Raw genomic sequence first — 22485 nt, forward strand, 5'->3', positions numbered from 1 at the left:
TCTGTTAATTTAGACCTTGAGAAGGAAAAAATTATTTCTGCCAAATGTCCATTCGGAGAAATATTTAGTGTTTTTAATATCGCATTCCTCGAATGAGGTCATCACTAGACTCGAATTAATTTTAATTATATTGTACGAGAGGACGATTATGCTAGTCTACGTTGAGCGAACTCCTTCCATAATTATTAATATTGAAAAATTCAGCGAAATTCTTCCCTTGATGCAAGAAATCTAGACAAAGAAAAATCATCAACGGAGTTCTTTTAAGGTTGTGGATATGGTCATACTCAGGACCCATAAGAGTATCATAATTGAAACTTAATCAGGTTCCGAAGTTTAGGCGATCCCATACCAACACCAGTTATATTGTCGGAGGGCGAGAGGCACCACAGTCGATTCTGTCGACTGTCAGCAGCAAAGAAAGATCGATAAGTGGATAGGAGACAGATGATTTCTTTTCATGAAGTAGACTGATTCTATCATTTGTACTAGACTTGTACCCTCTTGTACTGAGCTCAGAATGTTTCGTTAGTTTCTCATTTATTTTTGATTAAATAATCGAAGTAGTGATCCTTGTGTGCCACTAGTGGAACCCTCATGCCTTCTCACAGGATATCTGTAAGTAGTTGAGGTCTGCGTTACACTTTTCCACTAACGAAATAATTACGACGAACTACAATTGTGGATAAAATCGAACGTAAGCTCTCTCTTGGAAGATGAAAATCTGGAATAAAAGAATCGGTGCTTTTCCTATGGTGGTGTCGATGAATAAACACTAGTACGTAACGGACAAAGTATTTTTAATAAATAAAAATTTGTACAACGAGAAATATTCCTCATGAACTACAATTTTCATATCAAACGTATTTAAAAGGCATCAATCAAATCAACTCCTTAAAATTGCAATTAAAACATCTTTGACATTTCATTGATTCGTCACCGTTACGACAATTCTTAAGATGAGACTTGTAAATTCAGATAATCACATGATAATCATGCTTATCGTGTTGTATAATTAGACCTAATTTTTCATTCAGTTTAGTAGAAACACGTAACAGTTATTTAAATTCAGTAGTTCACTAAATTACAATTGTTATTAAGTAGATGCTCATGAGATGGCGGCGTTTTACGTACGATCAGTCCTACCGCTTATTCTTTTTAGTTAATTATTCCGTTTTTTCAATTACATTGATATTCTATTGCAGTCTCCAGAAGTGTGTGGCAGTTTTTGTTAGATAGTTTATTTTAAGGATATCCAAGTACTTCGAACAATTTTTATTAAGTGAAATGTTCATTTACTCTTCTGGTTCAACGCCAGAGCTTTTCGTTGAAGATTACTTCACCCTAAATGTCCGGGCATTTTGCAATGATTATTTAAAATTTCTATTTCTCTTCTTTAAAAGTTTTGGGTTAAAATTTAAACCTCAATATTAAGGTATCAAGAACAGTTTCAAGAGAGTAAGAGAAACATAAAAAGAATAATTTATTAACGGAGGTCGTAATATCATCAATTGTTTATTAATATTATTTGACTATCATAGAAATTATCGATTGACTATGAAAAAAATGACTTGTTGAACAATGAGTAATCGAAAGAAGACCACTTTCCATTATTAATTCAATCGATATTCACAGATATAGATTCCTTTATTCTGTCAATGATTAATCGCAATCCATATTTTTAAACTTCTCATTAGATTAAATTTCGATACAGAAATTTTGCCAATTACTCCATTCATCAGTAATCATCATTGAAGTTTTTCGCCGACACTAAACCGATAATTTATTGAAATCAACGATCGAATCATGAAACACTCAAATATTGGGATTGAGTCATTATTGATTGAACAATTAATGGGTAACCGTCATTGCTAAGGTTCAGCCAATAGTTGGTTAGTTAGTAATCACAAATCAACGGTTTCACCTCGATTACTCGTGCAGTGAATAGCTGAAAAATTTCTGAATAGTATTACTGATTGATTTTATAATGTAAAATTCTCCTGCACTTGTTACTTATTAAATGATTACCGATTAACTAGAGTCCTATGATTTTTCAAAAACATCAGTAATCAGTAATGAAGTCGGTAATATTGTTAAACATAATGTTAACGGTCATCCATATGAAATAATGGAAGAATTGTGACTTTTCGAAATAACCAAATTTTATACAAATGATTTATCAACGAACAATGCTCTGTCATGAAAATCGTAGAAAATTTATTAATATTCAGAATTTTAAAAGACATTGAGTTTTTCTCTCAACAAATGCCCTCCCTGAAGTCCAAATAATTTCGATTATTTATCTATAATCAACGAATAATTAAAAAATGATATGTAAAGTGTAACACGAATGATGTTGAATATTCATAATTTCTTTCAAATTTTTCTTCCGCAATTTAACAAATTGAACATTTGACAAATTGAATCGTAGCACAGGATAAAAGATTCTTGGATATCCTCAAAGTTTCACAAGATTTCGACTTGATCAGTTTCTCAATTTAATTATCTCCATTGTATAGGGTGTAAATTAGAATATCTATGAAGAATGTCAGCGAGGCGACATAACATATACCCTCGAAGAGTCTCTTTAAAATCGTTAACCGTATCCTGGGGTTTTCAATTATATATTTTTCATCATTTGAGCTATCTATGGACTTATTGAACAATCACATTGACAATTCTTCGGTCCTCTACGTGAAAAATTTACTGCATTATTGACCAGTGAGTTGAATCGCTTAAATCATGGAAATTTATTAGCAATTAATTTAACTCGCTCAATACATATGTACAACTGACTTAAATAATCGCGGTGAAGACCTATTTACTCGACGAATTACTGAGTTTTTAGACGAAATAATATTGTTCTTTAATGATTTAATTGTAAAAAACGTGACAAACGTCAAATGGATGATTTGAGCTGTTCTGTACGTTCATTGGTTTGTAATACTTTGGTAAATGAAAATTAATTCGATTTAATTGGCAATTTTGGGCTTCCCTCGTCCTGCGAAGATTACGTGATCATCTCAAAACTCTTGCCATATGTAGCTCCATCATACATGTATCGTAAACTCCTGTCGCTCTTGTTCCTTTCGCTGTTGATACCTGAAATTCATGAACTCCATTACTCGAATAATGGTTATTCATCTTTTTTTGACAATTTTTCAGTGACATTACCTAGCGAGCATTGTTTCAACAGCCTCAATTGGCAATCTGCCAAGGCTACCACCATGTCGAGTTGCTATGGAAAGCCCCTGCCAATCGCGATCACGATCACACTCTGCTTCACTCAACTCACGGCTGTCACTGAAACCACTCGGTGGCATCAGCGTCATATCCTCCACCGAACTTTATTACAAAATTTAATTTAAGGGCTCAAATTAATGAAGGGCACAATACACATTGGAATGTTTGAAGGTTCAAAAGATGCTGTTGACAATTTTCTATTATATACCGGTTTTTTAGTCATTACAAAATCTTAAGTGGTTGATTAAAGGAAGTCGAAAGTTTGAAATCAACTTTACTGACATGTTAAAGGGGAAAAAATATATCGCAGGGCTGACACGGAACGTAAAAAATATTCTAGGGACAATGTTGAAAATATAATTCACACAACAAACTTTAAGCAAATTATATAAATATGTGGGAGTAATTCCACATAATTTTTTTAATAAACAAATTCGACTTTTCCGATTTTTTCCAGATGTTCTTTATTTACCAAATTCATGAGATGAAAGGCTCGTAAAATTTTCAGAACGATTGAATTATTTTTCAATGAGTTGTGATTTTTTAAAATCTGTTTTCAGTTAAATTCCGTTACTTTAATGTAATTGAAATTTTAACTGTATATAATCGAATTTGGAACTTTTCAAATGAGTACAACCGAAGTTGATCTTTTTTCAATGTGCAATGCTTTTTTATAACAGACCGAAATGATGAATAATTAATTGGATAATAGAAAAAGTTTCAACAGCAGCATTGATAATAATATAATTTTGATAAATCATTTTAAAAGGACTGAGTGCTATTGTGAAACAAACAAACCTTGGCTACCTGCGAGAGGACCGGCTCGGCTGTCGACTGCGTCGTCGAGCAAACGATGGTGAACCTTCGTTATTCGATTCGGTACTCGATTCAACTCCACGTGAAAATACATCTGTAGAACGAATGAAAGTTCAGAAAAAACGGGAAAAGAACTCTAAGAACATTCATTACGATGAGCAATTATTCCATAATTCGGTAGATAACATTCCACCAATGCGAAGCGTTTGACTAAAACCGAAATTGAGTTTTATGAAACCCATGTTTTCTCAAAAAAAATTGTACTGAATACAAATTTTAGAGAAATTCATCATTTCATTTCTATGAAATTCTCAATTTTATAGAATTTGTTTCATCTGTGTGGTTGGACTAGCCGATTTTATATTTAGTAATTTAATGACGTCACCTCGACAAGGTTTCACAGGTATTCGATAACTAGGTCCAGCGCACTCCCCACAAGGACTTCCAGATGTATCGCTCCCAGATCCCGGTCTGCTTGATCTCATCTTGCCCTCGGCCTCCGCGATACTCGGAAAATATCGTTGTTTATGCCATCTTGGTGTTTTAGACCTGTGTATGCACAACAGAAGGAGAAAAAAAAGGGAGATGGGGTGGATGGCGTTGCTAATCTCTCATGCAATTGAATGAACTATCTCTAGAGGAATTATTCTCATATGAAAAATTACACACAGAAAAAACTAATCGTAACATACAACATTTAAACCGTAATTTACCAGATTTTTGAAGACGTAAATTACAATCTTGCAAACATAGATTACGATTTCAAAAAAGGTAGATCTCGACGTCTCCTAATTTCCATTTTTTAAAATCATAAGTCACTTTTCAACTCTCGTATTTTACGATTAGTTTTTTCTGCGTGCATGCTCTCACTTGACATACCTTTCGAAATCAACACTGGATTGTTCGTAATCGATTGTATTGATGTCTTCATTCTCTAAATGACCAAATGTCTTGAATTGCATTGTGTAATCCAGTGTAGCTGTTGTTACCGAACGATTCTCCCTTCCAGGAACACTGAATGTTGCATACGGACTGATTTCGTACATTTCTGTAACCAGGAATCACCATTAACATTATTTTTAGTAATATTACCAACATTATTATTGATGTTTGTAAAAAATTATAATACTCTAGTTACTCCATAATCTTTCAATGATTAACGAGAATAGAGGCATTGACAACTTATATTATTCATTCCATAGATTCAGACAAATATTACAACTAATAGTGCATCGATTTTACCCTATCAAGTTTTAAATTTTGTTCTTTCATGTCTCAACACGAAAATTGCAAAATTTTTCCTCTAATTTTAGTGAATAATTTGTTTTCAAATGGAAATAAAATAAATTACCTCTATCTTGACCTCTGAACCACCCAATTATCACCAATTTTCGTTATCATAAGAGAGATTTTACTGAAAATATGAAGTTTCTTGATCCTATTGATCACCACTTGGGAATCTATTGCGTACAATCTAACTATCCCACCCCAAGCGTCTGCCTATTATTTAAAATAATGATTCACTTCACCTGAACCATGCTCATTAGCTTTATGATTATCCTGCTTGACTGGTGAGCTGGTATAAACCTGATGATTCCTCCGGTTATCCCGCTCCGCAGTCTTCAATTGTACCGTAGACATGCAACTGCTCATATGATGATTTTGATGTTGTTGCTGGCCAATTCCCAAACCACCCGGTGGCCCTTGCTGACCAGGCAATATGTCTCCCAGATAGCTTGATCTGCCTGTCCGTTTCAGCATGACATATCCAAGTGTAACAGCCGATAAAATCAGCACAACAGCACAGAGAACTAAAACTGCCACGTACAGCACTTTGTGATTTTGCGGTGCTCTATCCAATTCATCATCCATAATCAAATCATTCGGTGGAGAAATACTAATTCCACTCAATGTTGTCGTGGCGAATTCTATCTGCGTTTGGGTCTTTCCAGCGTCATTGTGAGCAGTTAATCGTAATGTGTACCAGGCAGCCGGTTTCAGATCTCTTATTATCTAAAATTGAGGAGTAATAAATACGTGATGACTATCGAAAATTTTTGGCTGAATTTTTCGTGAGAAATTCCGGAAGTTTTTATTGTTTGGAACTTTGAGGATAATGTTAATGTGAGCATTCAGAATTTCGGAGGCAAAAGTAAATAGAATAGTAAATTTTTGATGCATTATTATGCTAAAATGTCAAGAAATTTTTTTAACTCTGAATGTTTATCCCTAAGTTGTCTATACAGTTTCATTGGAAATTTTTCTTTTCTAATGGACTTCAAATCTCAGAAGATAAAGATGTTTTTCTCTATTTCCAAAACGACGGCGCGATATTCATACTAAATGCGACAACCGCCCGAAGTCCAATAATAACGTAAATGTATGAAAGTCTATCATTATTGCATGAAATTGCTAGTTCTTCGCAGCAATCAGCGTGAATATAAATTCAAAATTAAACTTGACGAAAACATGAATTTTAAAGCACGTGATCTTTCACATACACTGGTGCTAAAACGACATTTTAAATAACGGGATGTTCCAACAAAGAATTTTGTATAATCCCAGCGACTCAGCACCATATACTAAATTCCGTATCAAATCAAGTCCCTCAACTGGAAGAGTAACAAATCAGACTTCTCGAGGAAGTGGTTTGGTCCCCACCCTGGCATCTTCGATACATTTGAAAGATTAATCCCTTTGAAATTTATAATTTTTGGGCTGATGAAACAAAACAGTACATCCCATCGAAGAAAAATAACCATAAAATAGATAAATTGGTACCAAATTTTCGGTTGCTTTGCTGGCGACAAGGATCCAGGGTTCGCTGTTCATTCGTCTTCGATATTCCACGGTGTAATAATGAATAGGACACCCGCCATTGGGCCACTGCAATAAATTCAACCGAAAAGACGTGGCATTAGCTGTGATGATTTCTCGTTCCTTAGGGAGTTTCGGTGCTGATCCTTTAGTAGTTGTACTGATCGTTGGACTAGGATCACCAGTGCCAACTCTATTGTGAGCAGTGAGATGCCCCAAATAGGATGATCCACATTTTAATCCACTCAATGTGAACTCTGTCTGCTCTGGAGATAGCATAATCTCTTCCCAATTACCAGGATCACGTTTGTAGCTCAGAACATATCCCTGAATCGTTGCCCCTCCATTCTCCGGATGATTCCACCTAAGTTTAACACTGTGAGTAGTTGTGTATTGGAGCTCCAGAACTGGTGCTTTTGGAGGCATAACAACAACGAGAGTGTATGTGATTGAATCATCCCCAAAAAGATTTGAAGCTGAGCACGTGTAATTTCCGGAAACAGAGTGTTCGATTCCATGAATGTTCAGATGACCCTCGGAGGTTATTTCATATAGACGTCCCGTCGATACCTGGGTATTCCGGTGGGTCCATACAGGACGAGGCGTTGGATTACCCACCACGAGACAGGAAAGAGATACCGAGGATTTTACAGCGCGACGAAGAATTTGAGAAAAAGATGCAACTCGAGCTGGTGCTCTGGTGTTTGTTGTTTGGGTTACAATTGTTGTTGATTCACCTTCTCCTAGGCCAGTCATTGCTGACACCCAGAATTCGTAGAGTTGGCTGGAAGTATGATCAATTGTTGAGTCAGTACCTATTGATTTGGTGAGGATTGTGGGAAGTGTGAAGAAAAGTATAATAATGATAGAAATATTTTTAGAGGACAATCAAAATTATGGGGATCTTGAGTGACCATGTAACTTAACATGACAGTAAAAATTTCAACTCGAGTATTTTGTAGGATGGTTTCGATATTTAAAAAAAATCTTACCTCTCAGTTAATCCTCGAAGTTCCATGGTAAGGGTATCAGTCGGTGATGTTGGTGGTTCATGCATCGTATGAGTATTGTGTCTACTTGCTCCAGCTTCTTTGCTGTATACTGTATACTGTGAGACCTTTCCGTTAGGCTGTAGAGGCGGTAACCAAGACACCAGGATACTCTCTGCTGTTAAGGCGAGAGCTTTGATACCAGCGGGAGGTCCCGGAACTAGAGAAATAGTAAATCTATGTTTTAGTTGTTGTTTTTTTCAACTTTGTCTCTTTCAATTATCTGTTTAGGTCACTATTTAACATAAAAAAACATAATTCTGAAAGTTCATAGAATGGTAAGTGAAAAGTGAAGTGAATAACTAAATAACAGAAATATTTCTGAATAGCCTTACTCATTGTTTAGAGAATGCAAAAATTCTCCAACTCTCGTTACTGATTAAAATATTATGGATCAATTAGTGGTGTATCATTCTTTAAGGACATCAGTCATTCGGAAAAATAATGGGAGAAAATGAAGTTAAAAGGTTCTTCATTGACTCGATCTTGACGATATTTCGCAGACTAATATTAAGGAAAAATCATTCTCATTGAATTATTGGAATCACCTAATTGTCGCCAAGAAAATTAATTGAGGTATTTTAACGGATAGAAAAAATTGTGCGGTAATTACCATCTTCTTCGGTGGTACAGTAAATTGCAAGACTGAGAACGCCATCCCCTGCTCCTGTATAAGCCAAAACTCTTATCGAATAATTTGTGTACTTGTACAATGTATGGAGATAAGTCTCCTCACTGGATGTCCTCTTAACTTCCCCGACAGTCGATATTTCCATATTATCCGTTGGTACAGGCCTATAATACACTTTGTATCCTTGAATGATGCCCCCATGTTGATGGGCAGGTGGAGCACTCCAAGAGACTTTGACACTTTGTGACGACAGTGGAGAACAGGTGACCTGAGTTGGAGGTGCTTCTGGGACTGAAAAAATCGTAAAAGTAAATTGAAAAGCTAACATTTTTGTAATTATTGCGTAGATGAGATTAGTACTGTAGTGTGGAGAGATGTATCACATTTTCTGATCATCAATTTTTTCTGACTATTGAACATATTTCATCGGTGTAACGACAAAATCTTTAATTTGATTATTTTCACGATAAAATATCTACAAGAAAGATGACATGTTTTTGATTCCGCATGGGACCATTTTTTGCGGTAAAGATTGACTAGTCACGTACCTTTTCACGTAATAGATTTTCAATTTGTGATTTTTATGAACGGTAAACATCGGTGAAACAAAGATGAGGATAAGACTTTTAGATTAGCATATCATACCTGAATTTTTGAATAAAATCACGAAACTCCATTTTCTTATTAAAATTTCCGATAAGGCAATGAAAAATGGGGATTATTGGATAACCCAGCGGTCAAATTAAGGAAAATCCAATATATTTTCATCTAGAATTGTTAATTGGTAAAATTTCGATATATTGGTATTTAAGGCAATAATTTTTAAAGAGTGGCGTACTAAAATCCCCCCATAACTCAATTGAAGTTCAATTAAATTGGATTTATCATACACCATTTTGAAGAGCTGATAACACACTTCAAAATGGTTTATACATATTTCTGCAGAGTTTGCACAGGACTTCGAAAAATCATACCAAAGTGACTTTCAAGCGAAATCTTAAAATTAATTTTTCGCTTGAAACTCTCATAAGTCAATGGAAAAGGATCAGAATTAGGCAGATTACGTGTCATTTTAAGGTTTCCCACCCAGTATATACCATATATACATATGTGTCACATCATAGAAAGATGGATTCGCCCTAGAAACCAAAGAATAACCCTTGGTTACAGACGCAGATTGTTAAGTATACTGAGAAAATGAAATATTTCTGCCAAAATTATATTTTTAAGATTGACTCATTCTCACAGGAGCTTAATTAGCGTTCAATGATGATAATGTTATTGCTTTTGGGGATGACTATGTTCCACAAAACCTGCTATAAAATCTGCCAATGATTTTTCATTTTTCTGAATTTCTAGAACGAAGAATTTCCATGAATTTTTTAATGTTCATAATTACAGAAGGAGTTCAGTCAAGGTAATAACCCACATGATCATGTTCCAAAGCAATATAATTAACGTAATCGAACCCCAATCAGGATGACCTACTAGTGACTTGACTGGAAAAATCCAATTTTGAAGAATAAATACTTCTCCGAAGTAAATGGATATTTGGCAAAAATATTTTTTCCCGGGGTAGCAATTACTCTTAAAAACATTTCCCTACCTCCTTCTTGAGTAGTTCCAACGATGGAAGGACTTCCAGGCCCACTAGCAATGCTGTTAAACGCCCTAATCGAAATATCGTACTTCGTGAATTTTCTCAACCCCGTTAACTGCACTTTCGTTGTAGCCCATCCGTTCACAGTTAAGCTCTTGCTCTGATTAACTCCAGATGTCGATGACGAGTGTTCGGACCACGTGACAATATATCCAAGAAGATCTCCATTGCACGATTCCTTGGGTGGTGCCTGCCAATGAACGATCAATTCCCCAGGACCAGCAGATTGAACTTTGACATTCTGCGGAGGCTCTGTAGGTGCCTCTTCCTGAGTTTTAGCTACCACAGGATCAGTTGGTTCACTAATGTCTATTGAATTTATCGCGAATATTCGAAACGTATATGTTACTGCTGGATGAAGTCCTCCGACAAGTGCAATTTCCTGATCATCGCTCGTCGTCTCATATCTGGATAATCCATTCTGCCCGAGGTTCGTCGAGGCTACATTTAGGCTTGCTGGTGTAAAGGTCACGTTATGAGTCTTGGATGGTTCCCACTCATCGCTCAGACCGTGTCCCAGGGTGCGGTATTGAATAATGTAGTTTCGAATTGGACTATTGCCATCGAAAGACCGCTTCCATGACAAACGTATTGATCTTGAACCGATTTCAATTACCTCGAGAGCAGTTGGTGGGTCAGGACGTTCTGAAACATTTATGGGTGTCATAATAGAAATATTATCGAAGAAGACTCGGATCAGGTTGGGCTTGATAATAATGAGTAGGTTTACTCCTCATGAAACTGCTCAATACGTATACGAAGGCACATTCGTATAAACAATTCTGTAGTTAAGTGGTAAAACGAAATAGGTCAAACCCATCTTCCACATTATTTTCTGATAGACATTGTTACCTATTTTATTTAAGTCGGAAGATTGGCGAGTCGTTGATCCGGATTTCTAGTCTACGAACATGTTAATGTTTTTTGTATTTCTGTTCCACCTCGAATTTTTTTGAATAAACATTTGTTTATTTAATGATGAAGTCTCGTTTCGTTGCAATATCTTGAAAATTATGGGAAACGACAAAATTTTCATGATAACCTTCTTTGTAGGTAGAAATAAGTTCTATAAAAAAGTCGATATGAAAATTCATTTATTGATTCTGAATTTTCAGATATTTATTAGAAAGTAGGACTGGAGATAAGAAGACTCCTATCACTGTATTCCTTCACGATGCAACTAGTCTATAATATTTTTGAAAAAAATTGTGTCATCGTAGCGAAGTGCCTTCCAGCTTGCTGGCAGATCTGGATTTTTCCAAAACCGAAGAGACCCTACAGGGATTTCATCGATTTGTCCGAAAACCATCTCCTTAGAAGTTGGTTTTCGCATTCAAATCGACATATGTTATTGTAATGACGACTATCTGTATCCCTGTCAATAGTTAAAAATAGTTAAACGCTACCCTAATGTCGATCTGAACGCACCGCTACCAGGATTCATTTAGATCAGAGACTGACGTTATTGATCTCCCATCAGTGACAACTATCCCAACAGCGTATTTTTCTGACACCATTCAATATCGCTTTTATAGTTTTACGGACTCACCCTGTACAGCAAGATAAACCAGATGCTCACTACGTCCATAAGCATTATCAGCAGTGCATCGGTATGTTCCGGAATCTTGTCTATCACTACTGGCTATAGACAATTGGGATTTTAGTCCAGTGTCAGTCTTCACTTGTGCTATACTCAGTCGATGGCTATTAATGTCCAAATAGTCGTTGTTGTGCATCCACTTCACTTCAATTGGATTATCACCAATTACAGTGCAGTCGAGTGTCACTGAATCTCCACGTCTTATCGTGACATTCTTGCTTTGAGACTCGAAACGTGCGGGCTCTGAAATTCATCGAAATCGATAGTACAGCATTTAGGTCTATGAGTGAACAGACAGTGATTTAATATTAATTATTCGATCTATGTGACAAAAGACGGTACTATAAATTGATTTATGAGAATCGGAGAATATCATTTTATATTGTACTTCTCTGTCTGCGAAATATCGAGGAAAAATAGGGGCAAAATGGACGAGGGAGAAAATAGTTCGGCTGTGAGAAATAATATTTTTCTTTATCTATTTATTTATCTAGATGCAGTGGAAGCAAAGAGTCGTCACTAGGAGGAAAGAGTCGACATGACGGATGTATGAAAACTTAATTTTCCATTAAAAAATGTTGGTGGATAATTCTAGAAGATGATTGTTTTGATAAAATTAAAAACAGGAAAGGAAACATGAAAGGTACGTTATGAAAGACTCTGCAAAAATGCAATAGATTTTCTTTTTTCCAAACAATAGAAATACATGAATCACTTGAATTGTGGATATTATCAAGAAAAACGTGAATATGGAGAAAGGAAGGAATCAATTTTTTAAGCAAGTCTCACAAAATAGGTCATCTTACCATGATAGTCGAAATTAATTAATATCGTACCATTGACAGAAACGTAAATGATTTTACTGAGTCCAGCTCCAATCCCATTATTGGCTCGGCAGAGATAATGCCCTTCGTCCTGTGGTGCTGCTGATGCAATCCACAGGGAGCCATTTGGTAGAATCGTGATCCTACTGTCCAAAGTCTCATCCAGCTGTTGATAATCATTAGATGTTCTACCTCTTCCCCTTAGCCATGTTATTTTTGGTGGTGGACAACCTTTGGCACCACAGTGGCCATTGAGTGGACTGCCAAGGAGGCCTGCGACATCCTGGGGCTCGAATGTCCATTGCGGTGGAACTTTTACTAAAAGTTCGGCAGTATGATTGACTTTGGCTGCACTATTGGTAGCTGCACATGTGTATTTGCCACTGTGACGGGCAGTGAGTTCTTTAAATACGAGGAGGCTAAAAAATTCAGCTCCACGCTCTTCGATCTGCATTGAAAAATCATAAGTAAATAAACAAAAAATTATAGAAGCTCATTATGGTTTTTAATGGTTCTAATGCGAGAGATAAGGAAAAATGTGGAGATTTTTTTTAATTTCAAAACGTTATGAGATACCGACGATTAAGAGACGTCAGTTTCGTTTTTCAAACTTCATTAGGGAGCGAGAAATGAATTCTAAAATTTCAAAAATCACCTTTACCTGAGTTTTTCTCGATTTGAAAATTTGTTAACAAGTTCTAGCCACATTACACTGTCAAATAATTCTCCTTTCAGGAAATTTGAGAAAACTCATAACTCCGTAGAACGGGAAATCGTTTCGGGAGTTGAAAGACCGAACGAAATAGTCCAGAAAAAAATTGAAAATCATCAATTTTCCTTACGCTCCAAAAATAATTATTGATCCAATTCAGCAAGTAGTTAGTGTTCAACTTACCCGGAGCGACGAGGGTAGAGGCTCCCCATCCTTGAGCCATGAAAAATAAATAGGCAAATCTCCAGAAGTGACGCTACACGTCACCTGGGCTCTGCTGCCCTCCTGTAAGTTGGCAGGGAACCCAAAAGGGCTCATCACTGGTGGACCTAAATTCCCAAAAAAAGTTGTTTGGATTACACTTTTTACCCCGTTGCCCTCATTTATAACTAAACTTAAGTTATAAGGATTAGTACACTGGCAAAAAAATGTCGTAGATGTCAGGAGATATATCTTGTTGGATGCATATCCTTTCCTATCAAAATAGCATTCTGTTGTCTCAACGTTCTAATCCGTCATTTCTACAGTGATTTCCCAATAGAGCACAGATAATGAAATATTCTGTTCAAAATGGATCATTGTTCCATTAAAAATATCTTATTGCATGCAATTTCATTGCCTACAATAAGTTTTCGTTGATCTGAAATGCATGAAATTGCATGCAATAAGTTTTCAGATCAACGAAAGGGGATATATTCAATTGACTATTAAAATTCGACGAAACATTTACAGAAAAGTAACCAATCTACGATAGATTTGAACCCTCATTTGATCGAACCATGAGATTCATATTCCGAGTCTTCTAAAGATGCCGACATATTTCGTTACTTCAATAAATTATCTCACTATCATTATCCAACAAAACCGAGTAACAGTCCAAAAATAATCGTCCCCTTTAATTAAATTTTTCTGTCAGTGTAAAAGTCAGAGGAGGGGAGGGAAAAATATCAAACGTTGATGACGTTGATGATGAGAAAATGAACTGTCATTAAAGTGGAGAATACTGAGAGAATAGTCATCGAAAGGTTTGAAAGATCGAGAAGAATTTGTTCGACTATGGCAATTTATATCCTTTAATAGAAAAAAAAAATTCCTAAGGTCTGAGTTCAACTCACTGCTGACGGTGAGTTTTATATCTCGACTAGCAGTTTCTCCAGTGCTGGCTCGTACAGTGCACGTGTAGGTTCCTGCATCATCTGGATCGACAGTGGCGATTGTTAGATAACCCTCGTTATCAACACGATGACGCATGTCTAATGGTAGCTCGACACCACCTCTTGACCATTCCACTGATGTTATTGGGTAACCAGAGTAGGGACATGCGATGGTGGTATCTACCCCCGCAATCGCACGAACAGGGCCAATCGACCGGATGTAGGGAGGTCCTGGAATTATAAATTTCTCAAGATTATTTATTTCTACTTTGTCTCCAGTAAACGACGCTTACGGATTCTCTGAGAAAACGATTTTCCGTACTCACTATCGAATATGCTATTACGATACACAGTGCAAAGTGAAATTTTACGTGAAATGTTATTTCTTTGAGAAGAAAATTCACCACTTTAGCATTTCAAATTAGTAAAAGTAAACAAATAATAATTTCGCTTTGTTGGAGTATTAAAAATGTTTACCCGAGCGTTAACAACGCAAATGCTAATACATATCCCACTGTAATAAACAAGCCCATTAGGGGGAAGGTGAGGGGAATTTACCATAAATATTCAAACGAGCTTTGTGGTCAACTGTCGCTAGGGTGTTTCGAGCCACACAAGCGTAGAGACCTCCATCCTCTGCACCAGCTGATGTGATATTCAAGTGGCTTATTACGTCACCTGATTGATCGACATATTGACCTATTGCATATCTGAATGGAAATGACACATTTTATGTTAATGAAAATTTCCTCTTAACGTGACATTTAATCATGATTGAAAAAATTGCATGGAGAAGGCTAGTGAATTGAATTTCTATTAAATTTCCATTAATTTGCGATCGGCTCTATTAGCATGTTAAAATGCTCTATTAAACTGTGTAATGTTTACGCTCAAATATTCAAAATATATTCTTTTAGAAAATGAAACAGAATTTGATTTTTCGATAAAAGTAATATTTTTATCGAACATTTCAGATATTTTGTTTCCATTTCTTCGAAAAATCCTGAATTGCTCTTATTTTTACGGAGAAACGTGCGTCTGATTTTGACTGAAATATCTGAATAAAATGTCTATTCGTCTGAATTTCAGAGAAACAAGAGCCTAAATATTTCAACTCATGATCAAAATGCATAAGAATGTTTTTATATCTTGACACAGCTTTCTCCCACACAAAAATAATTAATTATTTGTTAAGGGTTACCATGTCAGTCACCGAGCATGGTTACTCTTTCATCCCATAGTAATTACATACCTGTGACCATGAGCAAGTTCGCTCAAGGGCTCTCCGTCCAATAACCACGTGAATGATGGTGGTGGTGAGCCGGTTGCTGAACATCTTAAGGAAACCGGTGGCCCAGGCCTGAGGGCCTGTTCAATGAATGTGTACTGTAACTCTGGTACAGTATCACCTAATTTAAGTTCAGCCGTTGCTTGGGCATTTTCTTTGTCACTTCTGACTAAACACTGGTACATTCCCTTGTCCCTTCTACCAACTGAACCGACAACTAGTACAAGGGGTACAGGTAATCGAATTCTGGTGTCTTGAGCTGTTAAAACTGGAATTCCATCGTGCAACCACTCGACACTCTCAATTGGATAACCCTCAACCGTACAATTCATTGTTGCTGATTCACCGGAATTTACAACTTGAATTCTTGGCTGGATTCGGGCATTTAGCTTTGAGGTGACTGAGAGATGGGTTTCCGCTCTCTCTTCTCCGTACTGATTCGTTGCGTGACACACGTATCGTCCAGCATCTTGCCCGTCGACTCGTTTTATTTGCATGAGGTCGCCCCAGAATTGGATCTTGTTGGATGCTTCAACGGAAATTGAGTGACCTGCATCAAGAGAAACGCTTCGATAAATATTACGTGAGGAGTCCTTCAAGAAATAGCCCATGATAAAGGAGGTCCATAAAAAATTGTGGAGAAAAAATAGACCACGAAAAAGAGGGCGATGGAAAAAAATGTGAATTTCAGAAATAATGAAACATGGAAACAAATATCAATATGAATTTTCCAATTTGGGTGGATTTTAACATATTTTGGAGCGTAATTTAATGCGGTAGCTTAGTCTGTAAGTAGTAAGTGGGCACGATTGGCGAATTGATTCCAAGAATTGCCCCCCTTCCCCCCTTTTTTCCAGACGTGTCCGAACAGGTTTTCCCTTTGTCCTTTGAAGAGGACGTCGCCGCTCTGGGGGCCCCCCGTAACTTTCGTAGTTTTTAGACATTTTTACTGTTACAATGCCTTTCAACGAATGATAACAAACGCGTCACTCGAATTAAAAAAAAATCGGTGTAGGAGGGTGCATGGTAAGAGTGGGGGTAACGCGCAACATACGAAAACCGCGAAAGTGGGGCGTATGTGTGACGCCGCCGCCGCAGAACTCCCTACGGTGGGGGATAATGTGTGACGGCTATAGGTCTGTCATGTGCATAGTGGGGGATTCTGTCTCCCCACTCTCATACGTAACGCTATAAAACGCGACTGCTCGCGGTGGATTTGATTCAGTCGTCCCGATTTCAGCCATTCATTTTTTCAACATGGAGAGCAACAAACAAAAGGGATTCAGTGATGCTGAACAGCATGTGGTACTGTTACAAGTGATATCTTTGAATAGATCAGAGACAAAGCAAACTCGTGTTGACTTACAAGTTACGTGTTTCGGTCAATTCGTCCTGGTTGTACAATTTATGGGCGTACGCCTGAAACGCGCAATATTGTCAATGAGACGACAAAAAGGGAGCCTTTTTTTCAACGATCTGGATACTGTAACGGACTACTTTGACCCTGAGAAGTTTCATCCCAAGATCAACCACATTGTACCTGCAAAGGAATTTGGGGCCATAAACGTAAAATTCCACCGTAGTTTTGAAAATCCCTGCGTGACCTTTGTTCGCAATGATGAGACAAATCAGACTCCCATAATGATGATGGGTCAGAGCATCATAACATTGAAAAACAAGGCTACGTGGATTAATCAGTGGCTGGATTTCTTGGAGACATTGCCTTTCAAGGAATATATGAAATCGCTTGTACGATCAATTACAGGCGTTGTCATGAATTATATGGAGTACAATGGAATGCCTGCTTTGGAGGATCTTTATCATCGCATACGCGAAAATGTCCAGATGTATCTCATGGCTCGCGATGATCTTCGACGTACAATACCCCATGAAAATCTCGGATATTTGTACCAATTTTTTGGAGAATTATTCCGTAATTGCTTCAATTATTTGAATAAATTCGCGGGAGGGGCTTACAGAATGCCCTCATATTGAAAAAACCATACACATATGATTTTATGTAAATGATTTTAATCTAGACAAAGATTTGTAAAATTTGTAAAATGTATACTATTATTTTTACGAATTATAAAAAAGATAAAATGTAAACCTTGTGTTGAATTATTTATGAAAAAACCCTCAACATCTTTTCAGGTATAAGTAAAAAGACGGAAGGCAAAAACATTTTTGATCTTTAGATAAAAAAACTTTCAAAATGAAAATGCACGCAATAAAAGAAAGAGAGAAAAACATAGTCAAACAAAAAAGGAAACATCGTTGAGAATTTTTTCAACGGTCTTCCATAGCCAAGGAAAATTTATTACCCTAACAGACTGAAAAAAAAGCATTCATCTATTGCGCCATCCATGTCAGGGTATTGCGCAATCCTCCATCTAAAAAAATAATGGACAGTTTCCCTCGACACGTTAACGACATTCCAATGCACAACAATGGAATGATTTTGAGCATTTTTGGGGCCTCCCGCAGTCCCTTACTGTCCACCCGCCACCCACTTCCTGTAGAACAAAAGACATTTTTTGGGGACCCTCACCCCAGGGGGCCCCCAGAGCGGCGACGTCCTCTTCAAAGGACAAAGGGAAAACCTGTTCGGACACGTCTGGAGAAAAGGGGGGAAGGGGGGAAATTCTTGGAATCAATTCGCCAATCGTGCCCACTTACTACTAGCGTAAGAGTTCCTGGCGGGATACTGGACGACACAGGATCGATTCCCCGGCTGAGTTAACGTGGAATTTTTTTCTCTTTAATTCTAATTCTCCAGAGTCAATGGCTATCCGTCGGTTACGAATGAAACAGTTAAAGGTAACGAAGTTTCATTTATAAGTGAATTATCTTTACTGACCGTTGATGTCTCTGTACCAAGTGAATTGTGGGGGAGGACTTCCCTGTGTTGAGCACGTAAGGTGCACATCAGAACCTCTTTCAGCAGATATCGCGATTTGAGAGCGTTGCATCAGTCTCGGGGGCATCGCCACAGTGGGTTCTGAAATGGCAACAATATCTTTAAAGTTGTTGTCGCTTGACAGTTTCTGTAAAAAGTTTATGCGCCGTAAAACGTCCCAGATAAAAGCACAATCTTGACAGAATATAGTCTCAACTTGATTGATTGCATTGTGTATGGACAGCCAAAATATAACTACAAAGTTTCCATTGGAACTACTTTTAATTATGTAAATCCGTTAACTTTCTGTAATTATTGATTTCGAAGACAAAGAGATCAGTCAATTAAATTTTTTTTCCGTATTCAATGATGCAGTTTCTACCCCAAAGGATTTTCAATTGAAAATCTATTGAGTCATTGACTTTATAAAAAACTTAATCTGTGTGAAAAGATAGTTTTCGCTTTTTATTTTTTATCTGAAGCTTTGGGGCAGTCCTGCATCAACTAGAAATACACCAAAAAAATATGCTGAGGACAAAGTAAAGAAGAACTAGAAATATAGAGTCTCTTCTTCTTCATTTAGATGTCAGAATAATTATCATAAAGCCAAAGTCAGGATCTGATTCAGTGGAGTTGGGGGAGACCGCAGGGCTATAAAAGTAAATAATTTCCTGAGGGGTTCATGACGAATTTATATAACAAATCGGTTATTCAAAATTTTCTAATTATTTTCATAAATTTTTTAATTACCGTAGTGTTACCAGATAATGTGTGTAACCCTAGGGATTCGAAAATTTATAAACTATTATATACTAAATTTTAATTGCAATAGTTTTACTGTAAAATGCATAGATCTCTCGGAAATGTAAAAATTTAATTGAGATGATGATCAACTGTCACTTTGCACTTCACCAGATGACAACGTGGTTGTCAAATTTAGCTACCCCTTTCCCTTCTCACTCAGTAGTGACAATACTTAAATCAATTATAATACAATGTACTTGATTCAAGTGTATATATATTTTGTGTATTATTCTCTCAATGAAATCAGTAAAAATTGTATCACTACCTGTTACAGTCAGCGTGACATGTTCACTCTTTCTTCGTTCACCCGTCAAAGTGTGCAGTGTCAAGCAGTGATAACTGGCTCTGCCATCCTCAGCTTTGGTATTACGAATGTGAAGATCTCCTTGCGACGTCACAACGAATCTCCCACCTAAAAAGTGTGAATATTATTTCAACCATGAAATTACCTGGAATTTTGGAAAATTGTGGTCTTTTTACGACACAGGGTGTCCTTGATAGGGCCAAGGGCCAGCCAACGATGTGGTAAGACCGAAAATAAATTCAAATTAAATATACGTCGGCCATTTCGATGATCGAGGCCATGGAAAAAGGTCTTGTGGGTATTTCCAACAGAAATGAGAGAGCTCGGAGAAATGGTCTGCGGTACCAAGGGAAAAACGAAAGTTGATAAAAGTGTTTGGTCTGGTAGGTTGTATAGGGTGAGGGGGTAGGGCGAACAGGGGTGACGAAGAAGAGTGCATCTAAGCGTGTTCGGCTGGCTGCGAAGAAGCAATTTAATATCGCCTTCACGGACGGAATAAAAATACGGAGATAAATAGCATCGTACTTTCCTCAGGCTGACTATATGTAAGACATACGTGGCTTGGATAAATCTACGATACGTGTTCACAGTCAGTCGGTATTGGATGAGTTGTAATGCTGCTCAAAAGTTATTCTATGTTTAAGGAAAATTTTACAAGTGATGGTCAAGAATATGCGATCGCTATTTTTCTTATTTATTTACATTAGTTTTTTTCTAGTGACGTGAGTTGGATTTTTATGGGGAAATAAATTACTTGGAAAAATCACATGAGTATTCATGAACGTAGAAAAAAGTCATTGTAAAATACGAGAGTTAAAACGAAACTTAAAAGATTTTTGAATATGTTAGTTACGATACTGAAAACGTAAATTATGTGTTGAACAAAATGAGTAAATGAAATTTTAAAAAAACTTTTGCAACATGAAATTGTTACGTTTCAGATGATTCTGAGTCATCTTATCGAACTTTTCTTTCTCGTTTTGCAACTGTCAATGATTTCCACGATATTTCTTTGATTTTAAACATTTTTTTGTGATTTTTTGGTCGTTCTTCCAATTTTCCATGTTTTGCCTTTTTCACTATTTTCGGTTCTTTTGAATTTTCTGTTATCATTCTGCAATTGCAAAAATTCCGACTAATTTGTTACTCGTAGATTTTTTATTGGTTTAATAAGCGCTTTTATGATCTTTGTGACGCAACATTTTTTTAATTGCTTGAAAAATTCCTGAAAAAATGTCTTTGAAAGTTGGACACTGCATTGATAAAGAATCGATTACCAGTATGGCAGTAAGTTAATTAAAATGCGAATTGAAATAGTCGAAAAATAGGGAGAAATATCTTCATTGCTTATTACGTCTTTAGCTTCGAAAGTTCTGAGAAAATGGAGATCTAGGTGGGCGCATAGTAGAGATATCAGTGGGTATAGGGAAATCAGTGGCATTCCACAAATTTACTTCCCCTGCGGACCAACAAGCGTGATTATATCAAGAATCTGGTGCTCTCGAGAGCCCCACGTGGCGGGTCGTTGATGTTGATTCGGAGAAGTGACCCTTCCCACCAAGTTGAATAGGGGTGGCAAACTTAACGAAGAGCCCATCCCTCCGCATTGGAGGATTCATCTTGGCATAAGTCTTAAAATTTTTGGCATTGTCCCACCCTCGAGTGTGACGACTAATAAGATAAATCATTTTAAATGTAGGAAAAGCTAAAAATTATTTTTGCTAAACATTCATTAAATTTAGAAAAGCTAAAAATTATTTTTGCTAAACATTCATTTGTCATTCGATGTCAGAGAGTGATTAATTTTTTCAAAATTATATTTGTTCAGCCTAATTACTCTAAAGGATGAGTATTTTGTACGTGACCTTGAATGAACTCCATTGATAATTATTTCGCTGTTCTAAAGTTCTGATTTTCTTGAGGGAAGGATTTTGATGAATAATTTAACTTTCATAATTACAGCAAGAGTTCATTCAACGTTATAGTTAACATGATCATGTTTTCGAACAATATAAGTGATTCATTGAAACCTAATCAGAATTATCAGGGAATTACTCCATTTCAGAAATGAAGTATTGAAAAAAAAATAATTACTTCTCTGAAGTAAATGAATATTTGTCAAAAATAATTTTTCCTCTGGGGATAGGGCTTTTTTAGACTGCACTGAGACTGGATTCCCCTTAATAAAATACTTTTCAAAATATAGTGGCGGATTTGAGGCGTTGGTTAGTTTGTCGGAATATTAACGCCAGTGGGCTAAAAGCTGACTTAACCAGAAAAGGTGAGAACTTATCAGGAACAATTGAGAATATTCATGTTAATAGACGGAGAGAAAAATACTTGAAAAATTACGTGCCTATTCTGTAATTTACCAATCAAAACAATATTCGGTAAACATTATGGAACAGTTACGCATTTTTTTACTGAACTTTCAGGAAAAAGTGGGGAACGTCGAGTGAAAAAATGTACAACTTTTCCGTAATTTTTACTGAATACTATTTTGATTGGCAGTTTACGGAACAGACACGTAATTTTTCACGAATTTTTCTCTCCGTGAATTATTAACATTAACCCTAGAATGTTGCATTTACTTTTCTTACCCTAGAACGTTGCACTGGGGTACAAACGTACCCCACGCGTTAGACCGCAATTTTCGCAGGTAAAAATTAAAATTGGAACATGTT

At 36.6% G+C, this 22485-nt stretch overlaps 1 protein-coding gene across 9 annotated transcripts in view; it reads right to left on the reverse strand.

Moving 5' to 3' along the window:
• Positions 1-789: 789 nt before the first annotated feature.
• Dscam3 (Down syndrome cell adhesion molecule 3) overlaps positions 790-22485 on the reverse strand; it is a 140323-nt gene continuing 118627 nt past the window's right edge. For 5 of the 9 annotated variants that reach the window (XM_064117208.1, XM_064117209.1, XM_064117212.1 and 2 more), the window contains 18 exons: positions 19763-19909; positions 18655-18795; positions 15759-16344; positions 15065-15216; positions 14468-14737; positions 13536-13681; positions 12653-13088; positions 11766-12059; positions 10163-10861; positions 8539-8847; positions 7869-8085; positions 6841-7660; positions 5589-6072; positions 4939-5107; positions 4445-4608; positions 4051-4153; positions 3175-3345; positions 790-3092 (listed from right to left, as the gene is read on the reverse strand). In XM_064117208.1, the coding sequence (XP_063973278.1) occupies positions 3011-3092; positions 3175-3345; positions 4051-4153; positions 4445-4608; positions 4939-5107; positions 5589-6072; positions 6841-7660; positions 7869-8085; positions 8539-8847; positions 10163-10861; positions 11766-12059; positions 12653-13088; positions 13536-13681; positions 14468-14737; positions 15065-15216; positions 15759-16344; positions 18655-18795; positions 19763-19909 (5390 nt within the window). In that variant the 3' untranslated portion in view covers positions 790-3010. Of the gene's footprint in view, positions 3103-3174; positions 3346-4041; positions 4154-4444; positions 4609-4938; positions 5108-5588; positions 6073-6840; positions 7661-7868; positions 8086-8538; positions 8848-10162; positions 10862-11765; positions 12060-12652; positions 13089-13535; positions 13682-14467; positions 14738-15064; positions 15217-15758; positions 16345-18654; positions 18796-19762; positions 19910-22485 lie in introns of those variants that run through there. The other 4 variants (XM_064117210.1, XM_064117211.1, XM_064117216.1 and 1 more) reach the window with 4 other exon arrangements.

The sequence above is a fragment of the Diachasmimorpha longicaudata genome, chromosome 3, assembly GCF_034640455.1.
Source record: "Diachasmimorpha longicaudata isolate KC_UGA_2023 chromosome 3, iyDiaLong2, whole genome shotgun sequence".
Lineage (NCBI taxonomy): Eukaryota > Metazoa > Arthropoda > Insecta > Hymenoptera > Braconidae > Diachasmimorpha > Diachasmimorpha longicaudata.